The sequence below is a fragment of the Ambystoma mexicanum genome, chromosome 2q (assembly GCF_040938575.1).
Source record: "Ambystoma mexicanum isolate Mex_15411 chromosome 2q, UKY_AmexF1_1, whole genome shotgun sequence".
In the NCBI taxonomy this organism is placed as follows: domain Eukaryota; kingdom Metazoa; phylum Chordata; class Amphibia; order Caudata; family Ambystomatidae; genus Ambystoma; species Ambystoma mexicanum.
In genome coordinates this window covers 1,405,860,124-1,405,886,078 of record NC_090924.1, presented here as the reverse complement: position 1 = coordinate 1,405,886,078, position 25,955 = coordinate 1,405,860,124, and the positions used below count along the sequence as shown (strand labels likewise).

The 25,955-nt window shown below is 46.8% G+C and overlaps 1 protein-coding gene across 7 annotated transcripts in view; it reads right to left on the bottom strand.

The window, feature by feature from the left end:
• Positions 1 to 25,955, bottom strand: part of TBC1D5 (TBC1 domain family member 5) — a 2,783,701-nt gene that overhangs the window by 1,011,116 nt on the left and 1,746,630 nt on the right. For all 7 annotated transcript variants that reach the window (XM_069648897.1, XM_069648892.1, XM_069648893.1 and 4 more), the window contains 2 exons: positions 5,288 to 5,376; positions 3,369 to 3,419 (listed from right to left, as the gene is read on the bottom strand). In XM_069648897.1, coding sequence (XP_069504998.1) covers positions 3,369 to 3,419; positions 5,288 to 5,376 — 140 coding nt within the window. The remainder of the gene's footprint in view (positions 1 to 3,368; positions 3,420 to 5,287; positions 5,377 to 25,955) is intronic.

Sequence of the window (25,955 nt, the reverse complement as noted above, 5' to 3'; positions counted from 1 at the left end):
TCAACCATTGGTTTACCGTTGATTATTCTAAAATTAATCATTTTATCATCCATCACGCATTAATTCTTATTGTTCTGTATACGTGGTCTTCCCAATTATACTCTTTTTCTCCCTCGTACCATCTTGCATTCTGCTGTGCGAATTTTGATTGGGTTGCATTTTCCTTCTAGCAGCTCTCCTTTTTTGGCACAACTGCGCTGGCTTCTGTAAGGAACTCATGGTGGCAACAGTAAAGACAGACAAGTGATCACAGTTTAAGGGTGTTTATTAAACTGTATATGCCGATTGGAAAAACACCTAATCTAAACCTAAATCTAAGATGGGAGAAAGCTACGACCATTAAAACAACAATAAGGCCGTGCTAGTGGTGTCTTGTCAAATACAAGGACCTATACTAAGAAAAACCTATTGCCAATCCTTACGCTAAATACAAACAAAGAATGTGGGATAAAGTTCACAGGAATGAAAGAAGTGTTCACAAATAATACGTCAGGATGCGGTAATCAGGGTCTTCCTTCCCCACATTTTGAGCACGGGACAAGGCAGGACTGTGGAGCACAGAACACGCGCGAGCTTTCCCAGCACAAGACTTGAGCTCCTCTCTCAAGTATCAGGACCTTCAGTGGTAAAGTCCGTTTTCTACAAAAAGTCTCTTGCCTCCGAGGATCTGATGTGATCCAAAATAATAAACAAAAGTTCCTTTCTGCTTGCATGTTGGGTGATGCATTTTCACCCATGGATCCCCTTCTTCCAAGCTCAGATCTACAAAAAGTTCTCAGTGATATCAAAACATTTAATGGTTGGTTCTCTTACTTCTGATGATCTGATCGGTTCAAAATAAAAGCTCCTTTTGATTTGCACTTAAGGTGGTGATTCTACACCCCTGGGTGCCCCTCTTCTGGGCTCAGACCCCTCTCTAATATCAGCCTACCTGCCGTCGGGTTTACTTTGGCTTGTATTCAAAGATGTTTTCTTTGCTTGCCTTCACGTGTTGTTGGGGTGAAGGCTTCTCACCCCTGGAACACCCTCTTCCGGGCTCAGACCCTTTATTAAATCTTTGCCTCCCTCCGTTGGGTTCACTACGGCTTTTCACAAATCAATTTATCCTGTTACATTAGGATTCTTAATGTCTTTTTAAACCATGCTTCCCAAATCTTAATGTAAACAGTTCACTGTGGACCTCCCTCTGCTGGGTTCACCTTTGTCAACACACTGTTCATCGGGACTTTAAACTTCACCCTGTTTCATTGGTGTCCCTCTGGCGGGTTTACTCTTGCCAACTTTTGCTAATCACACATTTTCTTCCACTTTCTTATGATGCAGGATAAACTTCGATTAACGTTATAATCTTCTGCCGGTCAAAGACTTTCAACTGTACAGAGGATTTTACTGGAACCCTGTATGACCACTTAGACCCCTTCTTTGCCCCATTCCCAAGGCCTTTGAGTGAGCACCCATGTGGTGCTGGACTCTTCCGCAGCTGGTTTTCCCGTCTCGTATTGACAGTTATTTGTACTTTTCTTCAATTAACTGTTTGCTACTTTTGTTCAAATACAGTTTGGTTTCTTATCAGCTCTCCCCTCGACTCACCGGCTGTGATGAACCACTTGGCTTTTGTGGTCTCTGGAGTCAAGGTCGGTACCACGGTTGTAAGCGCCTCCCCTCGGCTTGGTTAACAGCGCAGGAGGGCCCGTGTACGTCTGCTGCAACACATGCTGGCTATTGTTCGCGGTCTTACGATTCTCTCTGTGGAGGTTTCACAGGCCTGACTTGGAAAGGGCAAGGTCGCTTCTCTCCTTATCACCCTCTCAGTCTGTGCCATCTTTCTCCTCATCTTGAACTGCCGTGTTGTGTTATCTCTCTCGTCTTGCGGTCTGCGTTGCTCATACTGTGCTGTCATGCTCCACCTTTATCCCTATGGGGAAGGGAAGGACCGTCAGGTGTGTGTGATTCTAGTCAATTGCCTGACCCTTAGATTGGGATATGTCAGGTAAACAGTTTTATTAGTCCACTGTCTTTTGTGGGGTAAGACTGTGTTCAGGTCGGAAAGGGGAGTGGTTAGTGTGTCTGATGGTCCAACGTGGTAGGATGGGGAAAAGGTGCTGTATGGAATTACAACCCTCATACTCTCGGTGGGGTGAGATTGATAGGGTTTGTGAGATCGACAGGAATGACCGGTATTATAATCGTGAACGGAACAGTGGGGGTTGTGGGAACGATAGTGTTCATTCAAAGTAGACTGGGTGTTCGAAAAAGAATTATTAAATTGACATGGAAAAGAATGATTGGGAGCATTCGGGACGCAAACAGGGATTCTGGGAATTGTGGTTTTCGAATGTACCAGGGTTTGGGTTCATAGGGAATTTACCAGATATGGAGGGGTTTTTGGATTTGAATATGGGAGATTCTTTAGGTGGAAGGGCGGTTGAGTTGGTGCAGCCTATAAAAGCTTCAAGAAGCTTGTCTTCCTCTTCTTTTTCTTTGGCATAAGACTGCGCCACACCTTGGATATTCCCCCAGGCATAATCCCCGGCCCCCCTACCCAGGTGACCCTCCCTCAATCATGTACCCCCAGGGTTGGGATATGAGCGAGCCAGCCCGTGGCTGGCCACCTAAATAAGGGATTCTCAAGGTCTACTTGGGAGAATACCCTCCGGTTTCTCACACTTCCTATTGAATTGGTTTTTAAATGTGTTCATGATTAGGGCCCCGGTTATCTATGTGCCCTGGTTTCTTGGAATCACTATTCTATGGTCCTTCGCTCGGCTTCTCAGTTCTTTCGCTCTGTTCCTCGTCCTCTTTGTGTGTCCCCCTTGTTGCTGTTCATTTGTATGTTGGTAACTGGAGGTTTTGCCACAGCAGAATTGGTCCAGGGAAAATTAATTGAATTTACTGTATAGATATATGTGGGGGCGGGGTTAGGTTAATTCATGTATGAGGGTTACGGTGTCCTGCAGGGTCCCCCTGCATATATTTGTGGGGGGAAGGAAGAAAAAAAAAAACATTTGATGAAAGCCCTCTCGACCAATTGTTTTTGATGAAATCACATAGAACCAGAATGTTTAGCACCTACACTGTGGAATTCTATTCCCTTGTAAATTCATTTTTGTGCAAATTTAACTCAAATTATTTTTTGCATCCTGCTTTCCCCCATGTTGCTGATTCTGTAGTGGTTTTTCTTTCAATCATATGAGTCATTTCATGGTTTGAGTGTTTGCCATTGTACTGCTTGTGTACTATTTAAATACAATACTTGTACAGCACGTTGGTTAAAACGCTACATAAACATGGAATAAATAAATAAAAATGCTGGTCCATAGCAACAATACACTCACATTATAAGAAACGGAAAAAGGGACATGACTTACTAAGCATCGTGTTCCAGATATTGCGGGTCCAAAAGTGTTTCCATGACTTCACTAAAAAGGAGATAAGTTGTGTTTTACAAACATGGCACATAAAGAACCCAGCACTCAAAAGTATTTCATTTTAAAGAGCTGCTCAGCTTTGCGCAGGAATCGTCCACAAACTTCTGCGTCACTTTCCCACAAACACTTTGAAATTGATGGACCAGCCCTATTCTTCATTTAATTACCAGAGTGGCTCCAAAGAACAAGCAAAGCCCTTTCCCTTCTGCAAAGATCAAAAACAAATTAGCCACCTTGTCTGTGGTACAATGAGGTAACCGTCTAATTATGCAAAGTAACAAATTACCAGACGTCACCGAATATGCCACGTGCACGCCTGCGGCAGAGGAATTCATTACGGAACCATCTATCAATGTTTGTCCCAAAAACAGAAAATACGGCAAGCGGTCAAATGTACAAACACAAAACATGCATTTATTTTCTTTTAATCGCTTATATTTCTATTGCTTGTTGAAAAGCCATTAATCAGTGACTAAGCCCCCTGTCTTCTTGCAGACTGCTCGCTCTGGGCTCTTTGCTAGAGTGTACATCGGGTGTGAGGGAGGAGAGGGAGGCCACTTTGTACAAAGTGCCCTGGCAGTATGAGTTGCCAGCATTAAGTCCGCATGGTTCAACAAAGCGGCTCCAAACTATCCAAGGCCAAGAGACATCTCTCAGAAACAGGACTTTTATCAGGACCTGCGCGAGTGTGTAGCTAGGTACTTCCCAGTCCTCAAGCACCACATATCATGGGGAAAAAATCTCGTGCCAGCCTACACCCCATTCCAGAGCCTGCATGCTTCTAGGCCGCATGAAGGTGGGTTCCTCCAAGAACATCGACCTCCGCAGAGGACACTGAGCCATAGCAGAGCAATGTTGGCAGTGCGAGCAATGAAGCCAAGAGCCAGTGGGCCGCCGCTTGTGGGGCAACTATCAAAGTGCTAGCAGCTTCCGTTACTGGCCAACGCTGGCCAGTGCGCGCGGAGCCTGTGGTCTCGCCGGCACTGTCTCTTGATCCACAGGGATCGCCGGTCCTTGCTCTATCTTGCTTGGACTTCTGCTTTAGGTGGCCATGCACAGAGGCAGGTTCATACTTCAAACTTTGCATGAACTAGATTCCGCCTCAACTGCTCATTGAAGGGATCTCCTCTGAAGATCTGCTCTTAAGATCGCATGTGTGGGTTACAACATTCAGACAAACTAAAACAAGAAAATACACGGACTTCTGGTCTACTCTAATTCTTCTGCTTAAAATATTGAATGAAGGAAACATAGCTCTTGTAAAGCAAAGTATTACAGAATGAGAAATCTCTAGGATGCTTGGTAACACAATGTAACTATTGAGCGTATAGGACTATAGTAACTATGCTCATGTAGTTAGCTATGTGACTATACGCTCTGCATGACTATGCTAACTCTGGCTATACTACGTAACTATACCGAGTATGGGACTATTCCAACCATGTCACTATACCTATTGCATTACTACACTTAATAAATTACTATACTATGTGACTATCTCCTCCCTCCACGCATAGCACCTACTCACATACCTGACCTCTTTGGTTGCTTACTGGAGCCTGGCCAGCCCCCCCACCACCCACCCCTTAAATGCTAATCCCGGCAGAATGCACACACGCACTGTAAAGTCTTCTCTTAGAACATTTTCGCATCCCTGGACTTCGGTCCCCAAGGGCACTCCAACCACAAAGCGCACTGAGGCCATACAAATGGGAAAATGGCGCTATATAAATGACTACAATAGAATACAATACTCTACTACTATAGGTGACTGTACCAATTGCTGATCAAGGTGAAACTCTCCTCTATGTAAGAAGGCGTGGGTGTCTTGGCATAAACTGCTGATACAAAAAGCTCACCTTGGACTGGCTGATTCGCTGGCATGCTGAAAGGCCTGGTGGTCACAATGTAGGATGAAGAGGATAGGTGCCAATAACTCGTGCATGCCCTTAAGAAATTAAGAAAGCAGAGGTTTAGAAGAGAGGGAAGGAACACACCTGCCGCACCAGTCAGTTTCTTAAACTTCATAGCAAGTGAACATCCCCTGTAAAAGTGCTACATTGCTACATGCATCCAATAATAGCCTCGCAGTATTACAGCAGATTGTTGGCGAGTGTCTGGATTTACAACATGGATTATTATTGTCTATGATTGTATAAAGCAAGGACAGGAAAGCAAGAAACATCTTTCGACAAAAACTGTTTGGTCATAGGCAATCATTGTTTTAACTCTGAATGACCCGCTATGCTTCAGCAACCTGGAGTTGTGATCTTTCAGTACACATTCCTAATCTGTCTCTTCCACAAGCTGACAAAGTGGCCAAAAGCACTACAATGAAGCAGACAGAGGCCTTTGTGAAGGCATCATGAAGCAAGACACAAGCAACAGATTCAAAGTTTGAAATAAAATATCAGGATGGTAGAAGGCCTAACTTGTCCTATGCCAAGGTGTGATTTCCTTACCTGAACAAAACCAAGGACAGTCTGAGTCAAAGAGTTCAACTTAAAAGTCTGTCTGTGTCCAAAACCTATCCTTGCCCTCCCAACTAAATCTAAAAAATGTGTAGGGATATCAATAATAAATGAAATAGTGATCAACACAAACTTCGGAGCCTCTTCCAGCTCTTAGCTTCCTTTTCTGCTCCCCATCCCGAAGTTCAAGAAAGTTCCACAAAGGTCTCAGATTGCCATTGCCAGGTTCAAGGCAATGCAGTTCCACACAATCCTCGGGGTACTACTGTTAAAAAAGAAAAGAAAGATTCCAAGATGGCCGCCGGAGCAGGGAGACGTGAGTGAGTCTCGCTCCCGCCGGGCCACACATCAGCACCACACAAGGCAATGAACCGGAGGGTGTCGGCTCCAACACTAAGCACCCAGCATCACTTAAAGACCCAGGACGTACACGAGAGGTGTTTTCCCCGTGGCTCGACATTCGCCGACGCCGCGCAGGGGAGCGCTCCTCCCCCACCGCAACTCAGAGTCGTCCCACGCAGCCTGGAGCTTGGGGCTGCGGTGCATCGAGGCAGTGGAGCAAGGTGAAGCGGACACCCGCCCCCAGCGACACACAGCGGAGGCAAGCCATACGCTCCGAGCAGGACCGGGGACACAAGCCGGGAGTCCACGCACCGCAGAGCCCGTCGGGGCGAACGCTGAATCGGCTGCCCGCGGGGGCGGACTCCGCGCCTTCCGAATCATAACGGATCCGGAGGCGGAGAGGCAGGCAAAATTTCGATCACACCAGCGGAAGTCCCCGGAACGGTGGACCATAAGGTGAGGCTTCCCCACGACCCCGGCAAAGCGGCAAACGGACCTGGTGGTGGCCACTCAAAACCCCTTACACGGCCACGACTGGAAGCAGGCACCAGTGGAGGCCTGGCAACAACATATGCAACGAGGGGAACTCATACCACCCCCACCCTCACACAAAGCATAAACGGGGGCTGGTCAGTGGACAGAGGTACGAAAGAGAGGATACCCCCCCTCCGCTACTACCAACAGCAGTAAAAACTGGTGCGAAGCACGCAGCAGGACATTATAAGGGTCCCCACATTAGGGCGTGCCACAACGCCACCCACCACTGGGTGGAAGACCAGGGTACAGCTCCCGGCGGGGGCATTTTCTAAAGCGAAAGGGAAGGGAGGGGGAGCCCAACAGAACCTGCAACCCTCCAAACAGGACTCCAGCATCATACAGATGTGGGCAGCGGAGACACCAGTGACGACTAGAGGTAGATCGCAGGAAGATCCAACCTTGCCGACACCGAACGCAGGCCACACTACCTCCAGCAACCTGCCCCCAACAAAAGATGATATGCGCGCCTGGTTCGTAGAGCTCCAAGACAAGATTATGTCGACAGTGCAGGAACAATTCGCCGCAATCAAACACGACATGCAGTAAGTAATCCAAGAAGTCAAACACGACATTTCCAACCTGGAGAAAGGACAGACACCTTGGAAAAAATAGTGCAAAATGCAGAGGAGGAGGCCTTACAAAATAGCGAAACACAGGAACATTTAGTCCGCCTGACCCACAATCTGGAAATACAATGTGAAGACCTAGAAAATAGGTCACGCAGATCGAATATTCGCATAAAAAACATGGCAGAATCGGTCTTGGTCAAGGACCTAAGGAATGCGGTGCAGGATGTCTTCAGGGATATCATAGGGGCACAAGACACTGAGGTTATTGGGATTGACCGCATTCATAGAGTGGCCCGAAACGCACTGGGGCACCAGGGGAGAGACCCAGGGATGTGCTGGCGGCTTTTTCTTCCTACCCGCAAAAATAACTCATACTACGGAGAGCGAGGCAGCTAGATAAAATCAGGATGAACGGGGCGGACATTCAGCTATTCCAAGACCTTTCTGCAGTGACACTCCTAAAGAGAAGAGGAATGGCCCCACTCATCAGGGAACTGGTCACGAGAGAGATAAAATATAAATGGACATTCCCCTTTTGGTATGGTGTTCGACTGGGATGGAAAGCAAAGGAGGGTATCCACCAAGGAAGAGGGGCTAAGCATCATGAACATCCAGACAGGGGAGGCAGCAACCAGAAATGAGAAATCGAAGAGGGAACAGCAAAACGGACCCAGAGGGTGGCAAAGGGTCCGCCAGAAAAGGAAGCGATTTGGAAAAGGAAACGATATGTCAAACACAACTGAATAGAGGACGTGACTCTGCTAAGCCAAAAAAAGGTTCAGGGTCCCGTGGCTGAACACTGTTTGCGGAACAGAACCCTATGAAGGATTCATACTTGATAGATTCCGTTGGCCCAGTGAGGTATGGGAACGACTCACATTAAGGCCAGGGGATGGTGCGGGGTTTAGGACTCCCCGCAAAGTTAGCCTCGAGACTACAGCGGGCAGGGAGCGAGTGGCGGAATGCCAGAGCAACCTTAGGTACCCGGGCCCTCCTCGGGAACAAAGTTGGACTAAAGTTAATGGTTGGGGATCAGTTGGGCAATTCGGGGTGGAGGGGTGTTAGGGAGGAATATCCGGAAGAGAAAAGGGAATATACAGCACGGGCAAAAGGAGCACCCAGAAATGGTAGCTGAAATGGGGAAGATAAGACTTGTAACCTGGAATGTAAGGGGCTTGAACTCCCCAGTGAAGAGGAAAAAAGTAGAAAACATGTTAAGGAAGGAAAAGGCGGAAGTGCTACTGTTCCAGGAGACTCACATCAAAGCCCAGGATAGGGGGAAAATATGCCTCAAAGGCTACGATATAATCGCACAATTCAACGCAACTGAGAAACGGGCGGGGGTGATGATCGCAGTAAAAGGGAGCTTGGAAGCAACTGTGATAGACAAACAATCTGATAAGGAAGGAAGATTCGCCTTCGTCAATGTTAAATTACACAACGCCACGCTGACACTGGCATCTATTTACGCCCCAAACACAGGCCAAGACAGCTTCGTGAGAGACACTATGGGGAGGCTAGAGGGGTACGCGAAAGATGAGATAATTATAGGAGGAGACCTTAATATGGCCTGGCACCCCCAGATAGACCGGAGCACGGGGGACTTCACCACCAAAATGCCCCATCTGAGCGCCTTAAACGACGAATGGAGAGTATGGCACTATGTGATGCATGGAGGGAACAGAAAGGTCAAACCAAGGGATACACCTACTACTCGCACGTGCACAATACGATGTCAAGAATCGACTACTTTTGGGTATCAGTGGGGACACTGGGTAAAATCCAAGACATGGAGATAGGCCCCATTTCCTTATCAGACCATGCACCCCTCTGGATGGAATTGACAATCCCACGGATAGGGAGGGGGATATGGAGATGGAAGCTCCCGCAGGAGGTGCTAGCAGATCCAGTGATGGGAGAATCCATAAGAGACAAGATAGTTGAATTTTTCAAACACAATGATACAGGGGAGGTCTCCCTGGGCACTGTATGGGAGGCGTTCAAGGCGGTAATCAGGGGTCACTTGATAGCCCTGAAAGCAACAAGGGACAAACAAAGCCGGCTATGGGAAAGTGAACTGGAAAAGAAACTGTCGGATATCCGTGAAGAACTAGTGGCAAACCCCACCAGAGAGTTAAAGAGGACATTGAAACACACAGAGGGGCAACTCAAACTCCTCCGTAACAAAAAGGCGCAGAGATCCCTGCTATACCTCAAACAGAAATACTACATAAAAGCCAACAAGGCAGACCGATATCTAGCTCGATTACTCTCCTCGAAGCAAAAATCAATGACCATCCGGAACATCAAAACTGCACAAGGTGACTTGCTGACATGCACCGAAGATATTGGGGACTCATTCAGGGAGTTCTATCAGAATCTATATGCAACAGAGCACCCAGTCGAAGCAGACCAAAATAGATTTCTGGCATCAATCCCCTTCCCGAAGATATTGGAAGAAGCCAGATCGGAACTAGATGCCCAGATAACGGAAAGTGAGGTGAAGAAGGCTATAAAGGATCTTCCACTCAACAAGGCACCAGGCCCGGATGGCTTTACAGCCACATTCTATAAAAAATATGAAGACCTCCTCACACCCCATCCTCACAAGATTACTAAACTCCTTTAGAGACAGTGGGAACGTTACCCCATCCATGAATGAGGCTAAAGTATTGGTATTCCACAAACAAGGAAAAGACCCCTCCCTCCTGAGCTCGTACAGACATATTGCCCTGATAAACCTGGACTCAAAAATATATACAAAATCCTGGCAGCCAGGCTATCCCCGCTGCTACCCTCCTTAATTAACCCAGATCAATCAGGATTCATTCCAGGGAGGCAGACACATGACAACATGAGAAGGCTAATACACTTAATAGAAAAAATAAGCATATCCCGCACCCCAGCAGTGCTACTGTCACTAGATGCCGAAAAGTCTTTTATCCGTGTAGAATGGTCCATGCTCTTCAAAACGCTGGCCCACATGGGATTTGGGGACCAATATATTAACATGATCAAGGCCAATTACTCCTCCCCCTCGGTAAGAATAGCAGTAAATGGGGAAATCACGGAGAGGGTGAAGATCCCTAGGGGAACGAAACAGGGCTGCCCGCTTTCCCCGCTCCTATACGCACTATTCCTGGAACCACTGTTTATTAAAATAAGGGAATCGGACCAAATCAGGGGGATTGAGATGGCGGGTAGACAACATAAGGTAATCGCTTATGCGGATGACATGTTATTAGCACTCGATAATCCCAACCTCTCTATCCCCGGGGCAATCCAACTACTCGAGTCATTTGGGAACATATCGGGCCTAAAAATAAATAAGGGGAAATCGGAAATCCTAAGCTTAGCCGGGAGTAGAGACACTGAACAGGGATGCAGGGCTATGGGGCTTAAAAGTAGCGGAGGAAAGTTTCAAATACCTGGGCATAACTCTCACACACAAGGTTGAGGCATTACACAAAAGGAACTACCCCCCACTCCTCTCCAGAGTTAAAAAAGATCTTGCGCGGTGGAGTCCCCTACATATCTCATGGTGGGGAAGGATCCAATCGATAAAAATGAACATCCTTCCTAAAATGCTGTATAACTTTCAATCCCTCCCGATTTTGATCCCTAAATCATTCTTCAGAACACTGGCAAAGACAGTCTCCTCATTCATATGGAACGGGAAACCCCCAAGAGTAGCCAGAACAGTTCCTACTTCTCACATCAGGGAAGGGGGCCTAGCGCTCCCACACTTCAGGAACTACTACCATGCGGCGCAACTATGGATCCTGAAAGAATGGCTGGGGGACGACCAGCGAACGATCTGGGTGACCCAGGACAGGGCGGTCGCAAGGACACTGCTGGAAGACCTCCTATGGAAACTAAAGCAGCACAGGCACCCAAACTTGCGCATCAGCGAGATCATGAAGGCCACGCTGAAAGCCTGGGATGAGCAAACAAGAAAAGGTAAAATTACCACGGCAACGGCACCGTTCACTCCAATTTGCAGGAACCCGCAATTTCCACCGGGGCTAGAGCACGGCGCATTTGAGAACTGGGAGGAGGCAGGATGTAGGAAAATCGGGGAAATGTACAAGGATAAGGAGGTGAGATCCTTCGCTGACTAAGTCATTTTGGAATCTCACAAATGTGGAAAGATACAAACAGCAACAGCTCAGACACTGGCTGACAACGCCAGAGATTGCGCAGACGGCGAACAGGGAACATACCGCCTTTGAAACATTTCTCCTTACCAACTCAGGAGACAGAAAACTAGTCTCCACTCTCTATAAATTCATAAATACGCAGGAAGAAGGCATAAAATGGGCATACATGAAAAAATGAAAAAAGACATTGGGAGAAGATATCACGACACAACAGTGGCAGTCGCTATGGGCTGACATCCCCAAACTAACACGAGCCGCCCAGACCAGTGAAATGTGGATCAAAGTAGAAACACAATGGCACTACACCCCAGAGCGGCTAAAAAGCATGTACCTGCATACTCAAACCTTTGCTGGAGGGGCTGTACAGACACAGGCACGTGGAGACACATTTGGTGGGACTGCCCAAAGGTTAAAGGCTTCTGGTCTGAAGTAATATGTGAAATGAAAAAGATGTTTCCAGAAGCGGATCAATTCAACGAGATGATCTGGCTTTGTGGATTTTGGGGGAAACATGCCAAAACACTCACTAAGGCGCAATGGAGAAGTATCATGGGCCTGGTCATCGCGGCCTGGGCCACAATTGCACAGGGATGGAAGAAACAAGACCCTCCTAAGCTATTTACTTGGTTACAAAAGGTATGGTCCCATTTGACAATGGAAAAGATTACACATAATCTACAAGGAACGCAAGGCTCCTTCACAAAAGGATGGGGTGGAGTAATAGACTATCTCCAATCAGACTATATGGTCCAATGGTGCCCGCACTCCAAGAATTACGGACTTGTTCACCTCATAAGCGATCCCGAGGACATTAGATAATGATACCTCTTCCAGAAGGGGGTGGGATGGGAGGTGGGGGGGGGGGGAGTTGGGGATACTGTTTGTTTTCTGTAATTTGACTACGAATGAAACCAATAAAAATATGTTTAAAAAAAAAGAAAAGAAAAGGCTCTAGAGGCTATTTCCACAAGACAGCATTTGCAGTTCATCAAGTCTCAGGGTTCCCTTCTGCAAGACTTCAACGTAGCAACTGGCATTTGTTTCAGTTTTTCAGAGATCAACAAACATTCTGGATTGCATCACGAGTTCACTTTCAGTGCTTCTCCTTGGTTTGTTTCACAATGTCTCTGACTTTCCCAATTTAGGGCTCACTGGTCTAGGCATAGCTAGCTGTTAGACCACACAGTCCACCCATCACAGGTCACGCAACCAGGAACTCTAGGTTCTTCAGCTTATACAGGTTCTTCTGTACTTGCCACTGTGTACAGATTCACATTCAATTAGCTTCTCTTTGTCGGCTTCTTGGCTCAATGTCCAGTTTCACACCTCTCCTGGCTTCTCCAGGTTAGCCTCTTGGCTTTGCCATAACGTGTAACACACCTCTTGGCAGCCTTTGGCCTTGCCGCACTGTTTCCATTCATAACATTCACTTTGTGGTGGTCTTGTTCATGCCCCCCTTTCTGATGCACTCTTTCACACTAGCGATGTTTTCCATAGGTTGCTTTCAAATGGGCACTTTCCCTTTCGGCTTTCATCTGCTATTAACTCTGCCCTTAAAGTTTCATTCAGTTCAGTGTTCAATATGCTTACTTTTGATTGGTTTCAGGTTTTCATTCGGTTTGGTATTCAATATGCAAGTTTTCATTCATACAGTACGTCGTTATTTATGAGCAGCCCTCCAGGTGCGCCCTGGCACTGAGTGACTTTCACCGACACTCACTGGTCCTTGGCTTTCCACTTTCGGCGGCTCCTGCTGCTACCTTTCCGCGTCTCAGGTCAGCAGGCCGGCCTCCGCTCACACACTGGGTGCTTTCCAGCACACGCTGGCAGCTCTGCTTCTTTGGCACGGACAACGGCGTCCTTCCTTCGTTCTTGCTCGCTCACAGCACCAGCTGCTCTCTGTCTCCACCAAAGAGGCGCCAACACCTTTGGCAGCCTAACGGCCCAGCTCACCCTGGGGTCCCCAGGTCCTCTGGGATGTCGGCCGGCGTCAATGGTCCCCTGCTGGTCTCTCCCACACAGGCCTCCCTGTTGCTCTCTCTGTTCTTTGGCTCTCTCCCTTTATACACATGTAACCACTTGACAGGTTGCAGGTGTGGATTCTCAATTGGGCTTGTCCGACTATATTTAAAGGGACATGACTATCCTTTAAGATACTCTACAGGCATCTTCTTCGTCCCAGTACTAGAGTGGTGAAATTAGGTTTTAATGGTCATCACTGCTAGCCACCTCTTCCTCGTCCCAGTACTGTCAGAGGTAAAATGTGGGGAAAGGAGGGGAGAGGTTTTACAATAGCCTATAAAGACCGGGAGAGTGTTAGGTTGGTCCTTAATAGGGAAAGGGGATACCATGTCTCACCTGTGGGCACTCCACTCCCAATCCTCAAGGACCCTTCACCCAGGTGATCCTCCCTCACTTCTCCACCCCCAGGATCAGGATCCAAAAGCAATGGCCTTTCCCTGGCCACCTGAGAAGAGGATCCAGGGGGGAGCAAGTGTGAAGATACCCTCAGATTTCTCACACCACAGACTGGGCGAATGCATCATTTTGTTAAAACCAATGCATCCACCCCTGCTGTGGTCAGTCACTGCAGGACCTTTTGGTGGCTCTTCATAATTAGTGTTTATGGCAGCTGTTCCATTCTGCAGCTTGCAGGACTGGGGAAAAGAAACTAATGTCCCCAGGGAGGGAGACCGTCCCAGGAACGGTTCACCTCACGAAGAAAAGAAAAAAAAACATTGGATTTCTTACAAGTTTACGCACTCTCAGAAAAGTTAAGGAAATTGTGCAACCGCACCAGCAAAGTGTTTCCCAGGGGCCGCCCCTAAAAAGAACCGTCATTAGACACCATTCAGCTTGTACAGTTTACGTTAATGGTCCATTGTATCCCTTTCACTTTGAATTTGGACAAAACAGACAGAATTTTTTGCTGATTGCCTTTGACAAACGCCACCATTTTGCTGATATAAATAGTGCCTCGGCTGTCAGCCTTCGGTATCCCTCTGCTACCCCTTCATCAGCCGCCCGGCACAATATTACTTCTGGGGGAAGGTCTGAACTGGCTTTCATCATTCTAGTTGACGGCTCACAATGCATCAACATCTCCTACTTCAAATCATTTTCCTCTTACTAACAGGAGTCCTCCGGCTTCTTCATTAAGTCCTCTGCTTGTTAACATCTTTACAACTCGTATTACCCTTTTAAGTCTCTAGTACTTAATATATGCAGATGCACACAGATTTGTATTCTGGCTATTGACCATTGCTCCTTCTCAGTGACAGTCACGTAGCACAATTGTTTGGGTGCATTGCATTGGCTGATGCAGGACAAGCAGAATGGCATCAAAAGGAAGGCTCTTATTTGAAGAGAAGATGTATATGTGGTCTCGTGATCTTGCCATTTTCAGATCAGTGTTCTACACCAAGTACTTCTGTTACTTCCACCAGCAAACACCTTACACTGTTGCAATGACCTATAAAGGCAGGATTGGGACCTTTGAAGTAGATCATCTATGCAGGGTTTTCAAAGTACAGGATCTAGACTTGTTGTCCAAGTACCTCATCATCAATCTGTCTCACCAATCCCTCAGATGCACAGGCTCTCCATCAAGCAGAGGCTCACCTTTAAGTAATTTTGCTTAAGTCGATTCCTGACACAATCCCCCTTTCGTGGATAATAGATTTAAGCTATAGTGCTGCAGTCACATTTAAAACCGCAGATTCGCCTGTGTTCTGGGGATCCAGACCTTTTGCACATCATGAATAGCTGACATGCTTCTATCTACGCGCAGCAGCATTGTTGAATTACTTGCCAAAATCCTTATGCCAAATAGACCAAAACTACGTTTTGCAAGAAACCAAAACAATGAAGACATTTCCCAAATTAGTTCTTCAATCCTCAAGACCCAGTTAATTTGCTTTCCTCCGTTTCACCACACAGGAGTCTTATTTTTCAGTTAATTTCTCTACAAATCTATCGGACATAACAGTGAAAAGGAGTTAAAAGAACGTTTCTCTCAATAAAGGTACACTGAATACTGCGCTTGGCAAGGAGTCTACAATCATAGTATGATAGTGGTTGTTTTTAGAGGTCTGACCAATAATTCAATGCTCCTTTGCTGCATACTGCTTTCGATGAGGTGCTAATTCCCATTTATGTCAAATGGTACAAATTGAAAAATATTTAGTGGACCGGGGTTTCAGAACCATCTACCTGAATAACCTCAAGCTTTCAGTTTAATTTAGCCAAGCATCTAGATTCAGGCTGCAGAGGTTCCGATTGAGTACCCAACTCTCCCCAACTTGCAAAGTAGATCCACCCTCCTCAGAAGGTGCCAGAGAGGACTGAGGGAAGATGCCCAGCAACTCCGGGTAGCACATTCTCTGGGCCCAGTCCAGAGCAATGAAAATCAATGCGACACAAACAAGCGCAGCCTCCTAGGAACCAGTGGAATGAAATGGATCAGCAGGAGCACATGGAGGAGATTAAACATCCCCCATGCCTTCAGTTCCTCCTGTAAAACTCCCTGTTGAGTAAATTCCCTAGAACAGAAGAACTAGTGTTCACAGTGGAAGTGAAGAGGTCCACCTGAGGATTTGCCCATTGGGAGAAAACTCCTCCAGGACTTCCTGACAGAGCTTCTATTCATGGGAGGTTAAGTCTGTCTGCTCAAGGCATGCACAATAACATATTCGGTTCTGGCAAGATGAACCACCATCAGAGACACGTTCTCCTGAGCCCAGAACCACAGTCACATTGCTTCTCTGCAAAGAGGCCAGGACCCTACACCACCTTGCTTGTCGCAGTAGTGCGTGGCTACAGTGTAAGTCATGGCCTGCGCAGGAAGGCTGAGGGCAGAAATCTGTGACTGGGATCATGAACCATCCTGAAGATGGAGGAGGAGGGAAGAAGCCTTGCCAAGATGACTCCAATAAAACCAAGGGCCTAGTGCAGTGTATCATGAGACTTCTTGAAGGTCATGGAGATGCCAAATCTGGGCAACAGGCTGCACATACAGTACATATGTGCTACTTCCTGGTCTGGAGAGCAATCACAGATGAGCCGGTCGTCCAGGTAGGGAAAACATGAATGCAGATGCTTCTGAGGTGAGTCGCAACAGCTCCAAGCCTCTTGGTCAAGACCCCCGAGTGCAGAAGAATGACCGAACAACAGGACATTGAACTGGTAGTGGCAATGACCCACAACAAATCTTAGGTACTTCCTGTGCTTGAAGTGAATCGGCACATGGAAGTAGGCATCTTGAAGATCCAGTGATACCAGGCAGTCCTGAAGATAGAGGGCTTGGAGGATCTGAGCCAGAGTAACCATCTTGGTTTTGTGCAGGTACAGGGTTAAGAGACGGAGACCCAGTATTGGACGCAAGCCCCTGTCCTCCTTTGGAAACCAGAAAATAGACAACACCAGCCTCTTCCTTGTTCAGAGCATGCACATGTTCTATAGCACCTTTTGCCAGAAGCCTTCATGTTTTGCCTGAAATCCTGGGTGAAACCAGAGGTACACATGCTGGAGTTCCTCCTCATCACCTTCCATGTCGGGTCCAGACTGAAGCAACTGTCAAGATACCTCCTTCCCATCATGGGCCATGGACTAAGATCCTCTTTCATATCTCCGGGTGGCAGATATTCGGCAGCTCCCAAGATCACTGATCAGTACCTAAAGAAGAACTGCCAGAATCTTACCCCCAGACATCCAGCTTTTTTCACGCTCCGTCAGGAGGCACGGTGGGAAAAGAGGAGGTTTTCAGATTTTCTCTGAGGCCTGAACCACCAGGCTTTCGGGAGAGGCAGGAGTGGACAGAAAGGTTGGGTGTGAAGGTGCCAGTATGGGCTTCTTGGCCAATTTCTGATCAACGAAAGCAGGTTTTATCCAGACTTCAAATACTGGGGCCTTCACAAACAGGTTGACGGGCAGTAAGGTCTCTAAGGAGCATCATCCAAAATAGCCATATGGTTGAACTGAACCCAACAACCCCCAACTCGTCACCATCTTACATTAATGGTTTGGAAAAAAGCGTGTGGTTTCCAGGACTCAGTGTTGGCAACATGTCCAACTCCAGTGAGGTGTCCTGTCTTCTGGCCTCCTGCAAGTTGGAGGCCAGGTCCTCACCTTCTCCATATAACTCATCAGGGAAATCATTACATTCCCTTGGACATAGAGGCTCTATCCAAAAAAGAAATAAAATCCCCTTCTTTGTCATAACATTTCTACCATATTTAACATTAACACTCCCATAGGCAGCAGAGTACCTCAGTGTTGTGGTGCCAACGGCACCACAGAGGAAGGAGTTGGTGCTGGTCGCTTGAAGTCGAAGCCGCTGGCGCTGTGATGGGTCTTCACCTGAGGGAGACAGGGATGAGTCCGTAGCTGTGCAGTCGGGGTCCTGTGCAGTGTCCCTCCGGGCCCTGATGGCGCCCTCGGCACTGGGGGATTGACAAAGATGTCTAGCAGTGTACATTTCTGTGTAACACTGTTAACATCTTTTAACTATGCAACACAGTCATTCTTAAATTGCTAAACTCCTTCAAAGATGTGCAATTGCACCATGCAGCCTTAACAGGGAAAACTGATCTGTGATAAAAAAAATAAAAAGTCTGCTTTCCATGTTTATGCATGGTATCTGCCTGCAATTTGTCTGGATGGGATACTCTGGTATTGTTGACATGTTAATGTCATAGGAGAATGGTTGTTTCTATCAGCAATACTTCTTGGAACTGTGGTCTTCTGGCGAATACTAACCATGGTCATCTACGGTTATACATGGTTTTAATATTAAATCACAAATTGTTGAAAATTCACAGGTAACCTGATCAAGAAATAAACATGGCACGACATTCAAATGTTCATGTCCATGTTTATCCAAACTCTTCAGGATCAGGGACAACAATGTATACATGGTACCATGGACAACATAAGACCATCATTATCCATAGCCTGTTGATCGCGTATACCGTTGTTTTAATCAAAGTAAATTTCTCTGTGATAAATTAATTTGACAGAATTACTTCATAGGGAACTAAAAACCTATATGTTTATAAGGGTTAGGGGATTTACAGGGGGCTATGGGTGTGGAGGAAGGGGTGGTAATAGGGTGAAGGGGGGACATGGGCGAAAACCCACATAAAAAAATGAAAAATGTCATTTACTTTGATAAAACCACAGAACTGTTGATGGTTTGTCTGTGGTTGCCCATGATTTGCGGATCATGGTTATTCATGTAGGTCTATGGTCCCATGTCTATCAACAAACCATGGTTATCCACGGGCTGTCAAAGATCCATGGTTGGCAATGGTAAACCATGGTCAAAAAGCTTCGTCTCACTCTCTCCCATGTGCATAGGGTAGCAATGAACTGTATGAGTGCTTGCCAACTCTTCCAGAAAATGGGCCATCAACCAAATCCACCATTTGAATGAGCGAGAACCACAACTGACCATTCGAACATCACATGATTTATTTATTGTGCAGTTGTTAGGCGCTTATACATCAAGTAAATTGTGTTTCAAAGCGCCCACATGGCAACAGGGAGGGAACATGGGATTGAAACAATATGTACAATGGAGGGAAAAGACAAACCTACTAGACCTTGTGAGTATTCAGAACGTGCAGGTCCTGGGAGAGAAGAGGGGAGGCGGGAGTGGGGTTAAGTTTTGGAATGTCCGTGCTCGTGGGTTGAGCAGCAGATGCAAGACCCATGGGTAAGTGCTACAGAGCATTGACTAGAGTGGGGGTAGGCAGGTGGGTCCGAGGCAAGTGCTGCGTGTAGGCAGAAGCTGAGGTAAATGGGTGTGGGAAAGCAAGGGCCCGAGGACACAATAGGGCCCTGGACACCTATCGTAGAGACAGAGGTTAGCAGAGGAGGGAAGAAGGTAAGGAGCAAGTGAAAAGGAAAGTCTTGAAAAGCTTTCAGAATTTAAGAAGGTCCGGCTCAAGACGAAGAGGAAGGGGGGGGGACTGTTCCACAAAAGGGATCCTGCTGAAGCAAGATATCGGCCTCCGGCCCTCTGTTTAGTGAAACGCTGCACATACAGAGAGGACTAGGAGAATATTTAGTGATGGCAAGTTGCAGATGGTGTGGACACCCGCCCCAGACAGCCTTGTGGATGATGCAGAGGGATTTGAATTTGATCCGTGCAGCAACCAGGAGCCAGTGTAGATTTTTTAGGACAGGAGAGATGCGGTCCCTGTGCTTCGGGCCATGGATAAGTCATGCTGCCCAATTCTAGATTAGCTGCAGAGGTCGAAGAGAGGAAGAGGGTAGATTCAAGAGTAGGCTGCCGCAGTAGTCAAGCCTAGAGAGAAGCCGAGCTCTGGTAACATTGAGCTTCTGATGGAAAGTAAGAAAAGGGAGAATTCATTTGAGACGGAAGAGTGGAAAGTGGAACTGCTTGGCAATGTCCTGGATGTGACGAAGGAGAGAGAGGAGGAGGAGATTAGAGGCTCATATTGCATTCAATATGCTTTATAGACTTGTTATGTTATGTGATTTATACCGCGCACCACTACCACCCAAGGGTCGTCTCCAGGCGCTCACTTGTGGGGCCTAACACACACGTAATTCCCATTTGGGAGCTCACTTCACGATTGTTTGCCATCAGGTATAGGGTAGTGAGCCTTAAAATTGGAAGCCTGCAAGATCCTTGCGATTGCAATGTAAAGACTGATCCAACCAGCGGATAAAACGATCTGGAGTTTATCAGACTCCATAGGTCACAAGAGGCCAGTTGCGAACCTTACAATTTACCTGAATACACAGACTTTAATAAATTCAAAAAAAAGTGCCCATATTGTGACCCAGTGTTGCATGCAGTCAGGCATCCATGAGGTCTCAACTCCTGGTATTTTCCAGTCGTAACTTCCTGTCTGCTCCATTTACTCCCTCACTGGTCTCCACTACCCGACTCCATCTAGTACGTCTCGCCAGGCTACTGCCCAGCACCGTGCAGGTCTCCGTGCATCGCCCACTCTCCCGCAGGGACTCCACATTGCACACGGCATGAACTGAAACAAGCGCAAGGCAGTCGCCAAAAGGAAGCAGAGAGCCGCCTCTTCTCCACAGCCTGTAGGCTCACAAAATTGAACCCGCTCTTTTATCTGCATGCGCTCATTTAGCTCACCAAGCAGTCTTTATTAAAGCGGAGGCATCAGGCAGTCAAAGTTCATTAATACCATTTATATAATCTGTGCCGTTTCAATTAACTCAGCAAGACACGCTGCGACATGATAACGGTCTCATTAATTCAATAAAATCCCATAACTATTAACAATATGCTCCATGTTAAACGGGGTGTCACCTAGTGCCAAATAATAGCTTTAACAGCTTGTGATGAGACTTAAGTTTTGCTTTTTGTTAATGTTATCCGGCTAAATATTCATTGCTTATGCAGCAAGGTGTTATTTCTCTGCGAGGCATGTAGGAGACGGCAGACGCAGCAGGGAGGAACGCAGGCCTTTTTATGTTGGAGTCACAACAGCTAATAATACTTTGTGTTCAGCAACATTAAGACTTTTTGTTTAACTAAATTGGGCAGGGTTCGGCTTCCTTTTCCATCTGTGCATTGTGGGTTTTGAGAAGCTGGTGAGATGAGCAAATTACTTACCTCTCGCTAACGTTCTTTCTGATGGATTAGTGTTTTCTCACACAGATTTCTCTGCTTGGATACATAACTTCGAGTGCACCTGTCCTCTGAAATATTTTCACCATGCGGCTCTGCGCCCCAATGTCTCTGGGGAAGTATATATGGAGCCATTGGTGCCCCATAACCAGAGCTCACCTTTTACCCTTGAACCCAGTAGATACAGGACAGAAGAACAAACATCACGACGTGAAGAAGCTATCCATCATGGGAGGTAGATCATCCATCAGAAAGAACTTTACTGAGGTGTGTAATTTGTTTTCCAAATAGATTCCTTCCTCCCACAGATTCCTAACCTTAGATATGCTCCTATCGCATGATAGATATGCTCCTATCGCAGAGTAGATACCAGGAGGAGAGAGGACAAAGAGAAAAACATCTAGACCATAAAACTCTAGAGCACCACCCACCCAAACCGGGCATCCTGCCCATAGAAGGAATCCAGGCAGTAGCACCTGGTGAATGTGTTCAGAACTGGGAAATCTTCACAGCAGAAGTGGCCACAAGATCTCTGATGGCAAAGGCCCTGAGACCTTCAGGCACGTCACTCTCAGCCATATCGCAGCACTCATAAAGGCAGAGCATGATCCACTTAGAGCTTGGGTGGTAATGGCTTTGCACACACGAGCACTAGTGTAACCTATGAAGAGCTCATTAATCTTTCTGATGTCCCTTGTCTGAAAGACAGAGTAGCTGAGAGCATGACTGGGATTCAGTTGATGAAACCCTGTCTCCAACTTGAACGTTAGGTGGAGAGAAAACCAGTAAGATGAATCGCTTAAGAAATATGGCAATCTGACATGAACTTCTGAAGGAAGGCAAGACACACTGAGTTACTGTCTCCTTTTTTAATACGAGGTATGGCGGTTTCATCGAAAGTCACAAGAACTCACTCACCCACCTACTTTAAATAATGGAATCCAGGAAGAATGCATTAAGAGTGATCAATCTTGAAGAATAAGAAATAATGAAGGGGCACAAACAGCCAACATCAAGAAAGTCCACCAAAATCGAAATCAAAACCCTCCTTGTGTCCAAAAGTTCTATTATGACCCTCACACTATAAACTATACTTTACTTTATTCATTTTTATAGCGCAACCATAAAACCTGGGGGTGTGAGGACGCGACAAATAGTCAGCGAGATCTTAAATCGGCTAACAGAAAATAGGCAATGAGAAAACTTTTTATTTTAACAGCAGTGTCTTGATTCCTTTTCTAAATACTGCTATAGAATTGATATCTCTAAATTCAGGTGGGATATTATTCCATGCCTTTGGAGCTGCCATGAAAAATGCACTTTAAATAACTTGGGTAAGATTGCATTTGGGAATTTGTATTCGATTTGAATTATTCAACCTCCGCATTCTAATGTTGCATTTTTTTGTCAAAGCTTCTGTTAAATAATGTGGGCCAGAACCCCTTTGTGGGTGATGTCAGCAGCCGAAAGTGGATGCTGGCATCAACAGGAAGCCAATGCAGGACTACTTGTAGTTACACTGATCATTTATTTATTGTTTGGTTAATTGAATATCTATAAGGGGCACTATAAAGCACAAGGTGTTTCCTGGTCTACTCTACTGCCAGGGCTTCTTATTATACGTTATCCCTCTTTTACTTTCACAGATGTGCACACCCTGTTTGGTATATTAAATCTCCTCGATTCATCATTTGATTTGGTTTCCCCACATATTTGTATTCCATACAATTATATATGGTTAGGGGTCTTGCTTTCTTGTTTCTCATTCTGTCTCGTTACTTTATCTCCTTCGGTGGCTTTATTATTACAGTTTGCGTAACGTCCCTGGGTCCCCACAGTGTTTGGGCTTAATCACCGGCTCTTGTTAGCGTTTCTGGCCCAGATTGCACTCAAGCAGTAAATGCGCACTGCCTGGACTGCTTGTGCTTCATTCAGGCGTTTTCAGCAGCTTCGTCTCAGCACGCCAGTCACAATCCAGTTCCCGGTAAGGAAAACTTTGCTTTTTCGGGTTGCCAGACGGCCAGGGGTTTTTCCACTGCCTCGGGCGTGCATCTGGCGCGACCTCAAACGATTCTATTTTCCCCGTTTTGGTGAGCCACTCTGCTCTGCCACACGGTTTCGTGCTTCCAGGCCTCATGATCTTTACACATGAAGGACACATCTTCTTCCAAGACGCAGCTGCCTTGACTTGGTCTCTGGTCTTTTAATCTCCTGCGTACAGTTACACTTTGAAAACGACTAGAAAACTCATTGAGCTTGAGGCTCCTTTCATTCTGCATTCCTATTTCCCTCCTCCTCGTCCCAGTATTTCCCCTCCTTCCCGTCCCAGTATTTGGTTGATTGTGAGAAAAGGATTCCATTGTTGTCTGGTGATGCAACTTCCTTGTAAAGTCACTTTCAATAGCTCCAAATTATATACCAGTTCTACATGGTGAATGATTAGAGCTGGAAAGGTTTGTCTTGGATCTTCCACTTTTTAGACCACGGATGAAAGTCTGATATACGGAGCTTTGTGAAAGGGTGCTTCTAGTTTCCCTAACAGGGGTATAGAGATATGGCCATAAGGGTATTGGGTATAAATGGGCCATTTTCACGGGCAAATGGGGGATACCATTTCTCATCCAATGAAGCCATGACATCTCCCCTGAGGCTTTCTCCTCCAATGTTATCCTCCCATATATAGCCTCCCCCAGAGTCAGGATCAGTTAGCAGCTGCCGTCTCCTGGCCACATGAGAGAAGGTTACGGCCGGTTAATTATTGATGACTCCACTGGATTCATCACACAACCCACCTATAGCCTATAACACCTACTGAGAAGAAATCATGAACAACAAGCTGATATTTGTTATTGTTATTTAAAACACCTGCGTAATCTTCAAAAATTATACTTATGTGGTTTCTCCAGAAGAAGAAAACCACTGGAGCAGAACAGAGAAGAATTTTGACACTACGCCGGGGAAGTGCAGCGGCAGCGTCATACATCTGAGAGGAGGAAACCTGGGAAGAAGAGAAGCCCAGGAGATCCAAAGAAGCTGTGAGGGCAGAGCTGAAGGAGATGAAAATGCAAGCTTTCAGGAGCTGAGAAGAAGCTGTCTAAGAGTCCAGGCATCTTACCCTGAGAAAAACCTGAAGTACGGGAAGCTAAAGGACTAACATAGTGTCCAAGGAGTTACTTAGGGAGAAATTAAAGTTATTCATGGTAGTGACTAGAGTACTCATAGTCCTTTTTCCTCCATCCTTATGGGTGCCCCCCCCCCCAACATGAAGACGGTACTGGAACCTATGGCAGCAAAAAATGTAGCTTCGTCTTTAAATTTAGTACAGCGCGCGGGAGTGCAGTCTCCGGTATGTGGACGCCCCGCCGAGGCATCGCCCTCCGGCGCCTCATTCAGTCCCCTTTGAATACATCGGACGCTTAGATACCTGGCTACACTTATTGCATATTAGCCCCTGGCAAACAAGCAGGGGAAGGTGAGCGAGACCGACAGAGGAAAGGGGACAATGGACTACGAGTACTCTAGTCATTACGGTGAGTAACTTTAATTACTCATATGTCCCCACCCTTGTGGTTGATTCCACTGAACAAGACCATAGGGTGGAGCCGTGACCCACTGCCTCATATCTAGGAAGAACCAAACAGGTTCTGCAGAACCGCCCGACTAAACTCAGCATCGAGCCTGGCGCTGATGTCCAGGTAATAGTGCTTGCAGAAAGCCGACAGGGTGGCCCAAGTAGCTGCCCTGCTGATGACATCCCAAGAAGCAAGTCTCTGAAACACGACTGCCATGGCATTAGCCCTAACCACATGGGCATGCATACCCTGAAGGATTTTGTCAGAGAGATGTAGAACTTGAGGGAGCAGGTGTGGAAACCATCCAGAGCGGAAGTTTCGAATAGTGTCAGCTGACCGGGATGCCGAAGAGTGGCGAACACCGGCGAAGCGCTGAGTGATTTCTCTGTGGGTCCGCTGGAGCAGACCCAAACACGAAGCAGGAAAAGACAGCCGAGCAGTCCAGTAGAACACAGAGCTGTTGCAGTGCTGCAGAAGCAGAGGGGGGAATCATGAAGAGTCGGAGAGGCTTACCCCAGTCCCAGGAAATCCCGGGGTGTACCGAAGTCCCAATGAAGGTAACAGGAGGTACGAGAGACCCAGGGATGTAAGGGAGGCAGACATGAGCAGCTTTCCGTGGGCCCAGTAGTACAAAGCAAACAACTGGGACAGGCGGACCGAGCATCTGAAGAGAAATTCCTAATTGCAGTGGCAGTAACAAGCCCACTGATCAACAGAGACGGATCTGGGACGCCAACACAAGTGCATTGAGCATCCGAGGAGAATGTCCTTGTCGCAGTGGCAGCAACAAGCCCACTGACCACCACAGAAGGGTCTGCGACCCCCGCATAAGTGCATTGAGTATCCGAGAAGAACATCCTCGGCACAGTGGCAGCAACAAGCCCACTGACTACCATAGAAGAGGCTGGGATCCTAACACAAGTGAACTAAGCATCAGAGGAGAACCTCCTAATCGCAATGGCATCAATACACCCACTGACCAGAAGGAGAAGGGTCTGGGACTCCGACATAAGTATACTAAGCATCTGATGAGAGCATCCTTGTCGCAGTGGCAGGGAAAAGTCCTGTGAGGCCAGACAAGGATTTGGGACTTTGTTAATTCCACGAGAAGGGGCGAAAGAAACATTAAGTTGAGAAGGGAGTCATTCTCGTGGTGAAGAAACTGAAAGCCTTTTTGATACACTCAAGAAACACTAGGGTAAGGGAGTCAGTCCACCTGGGTTTGTTGTGAAGTATCTTGGAGTG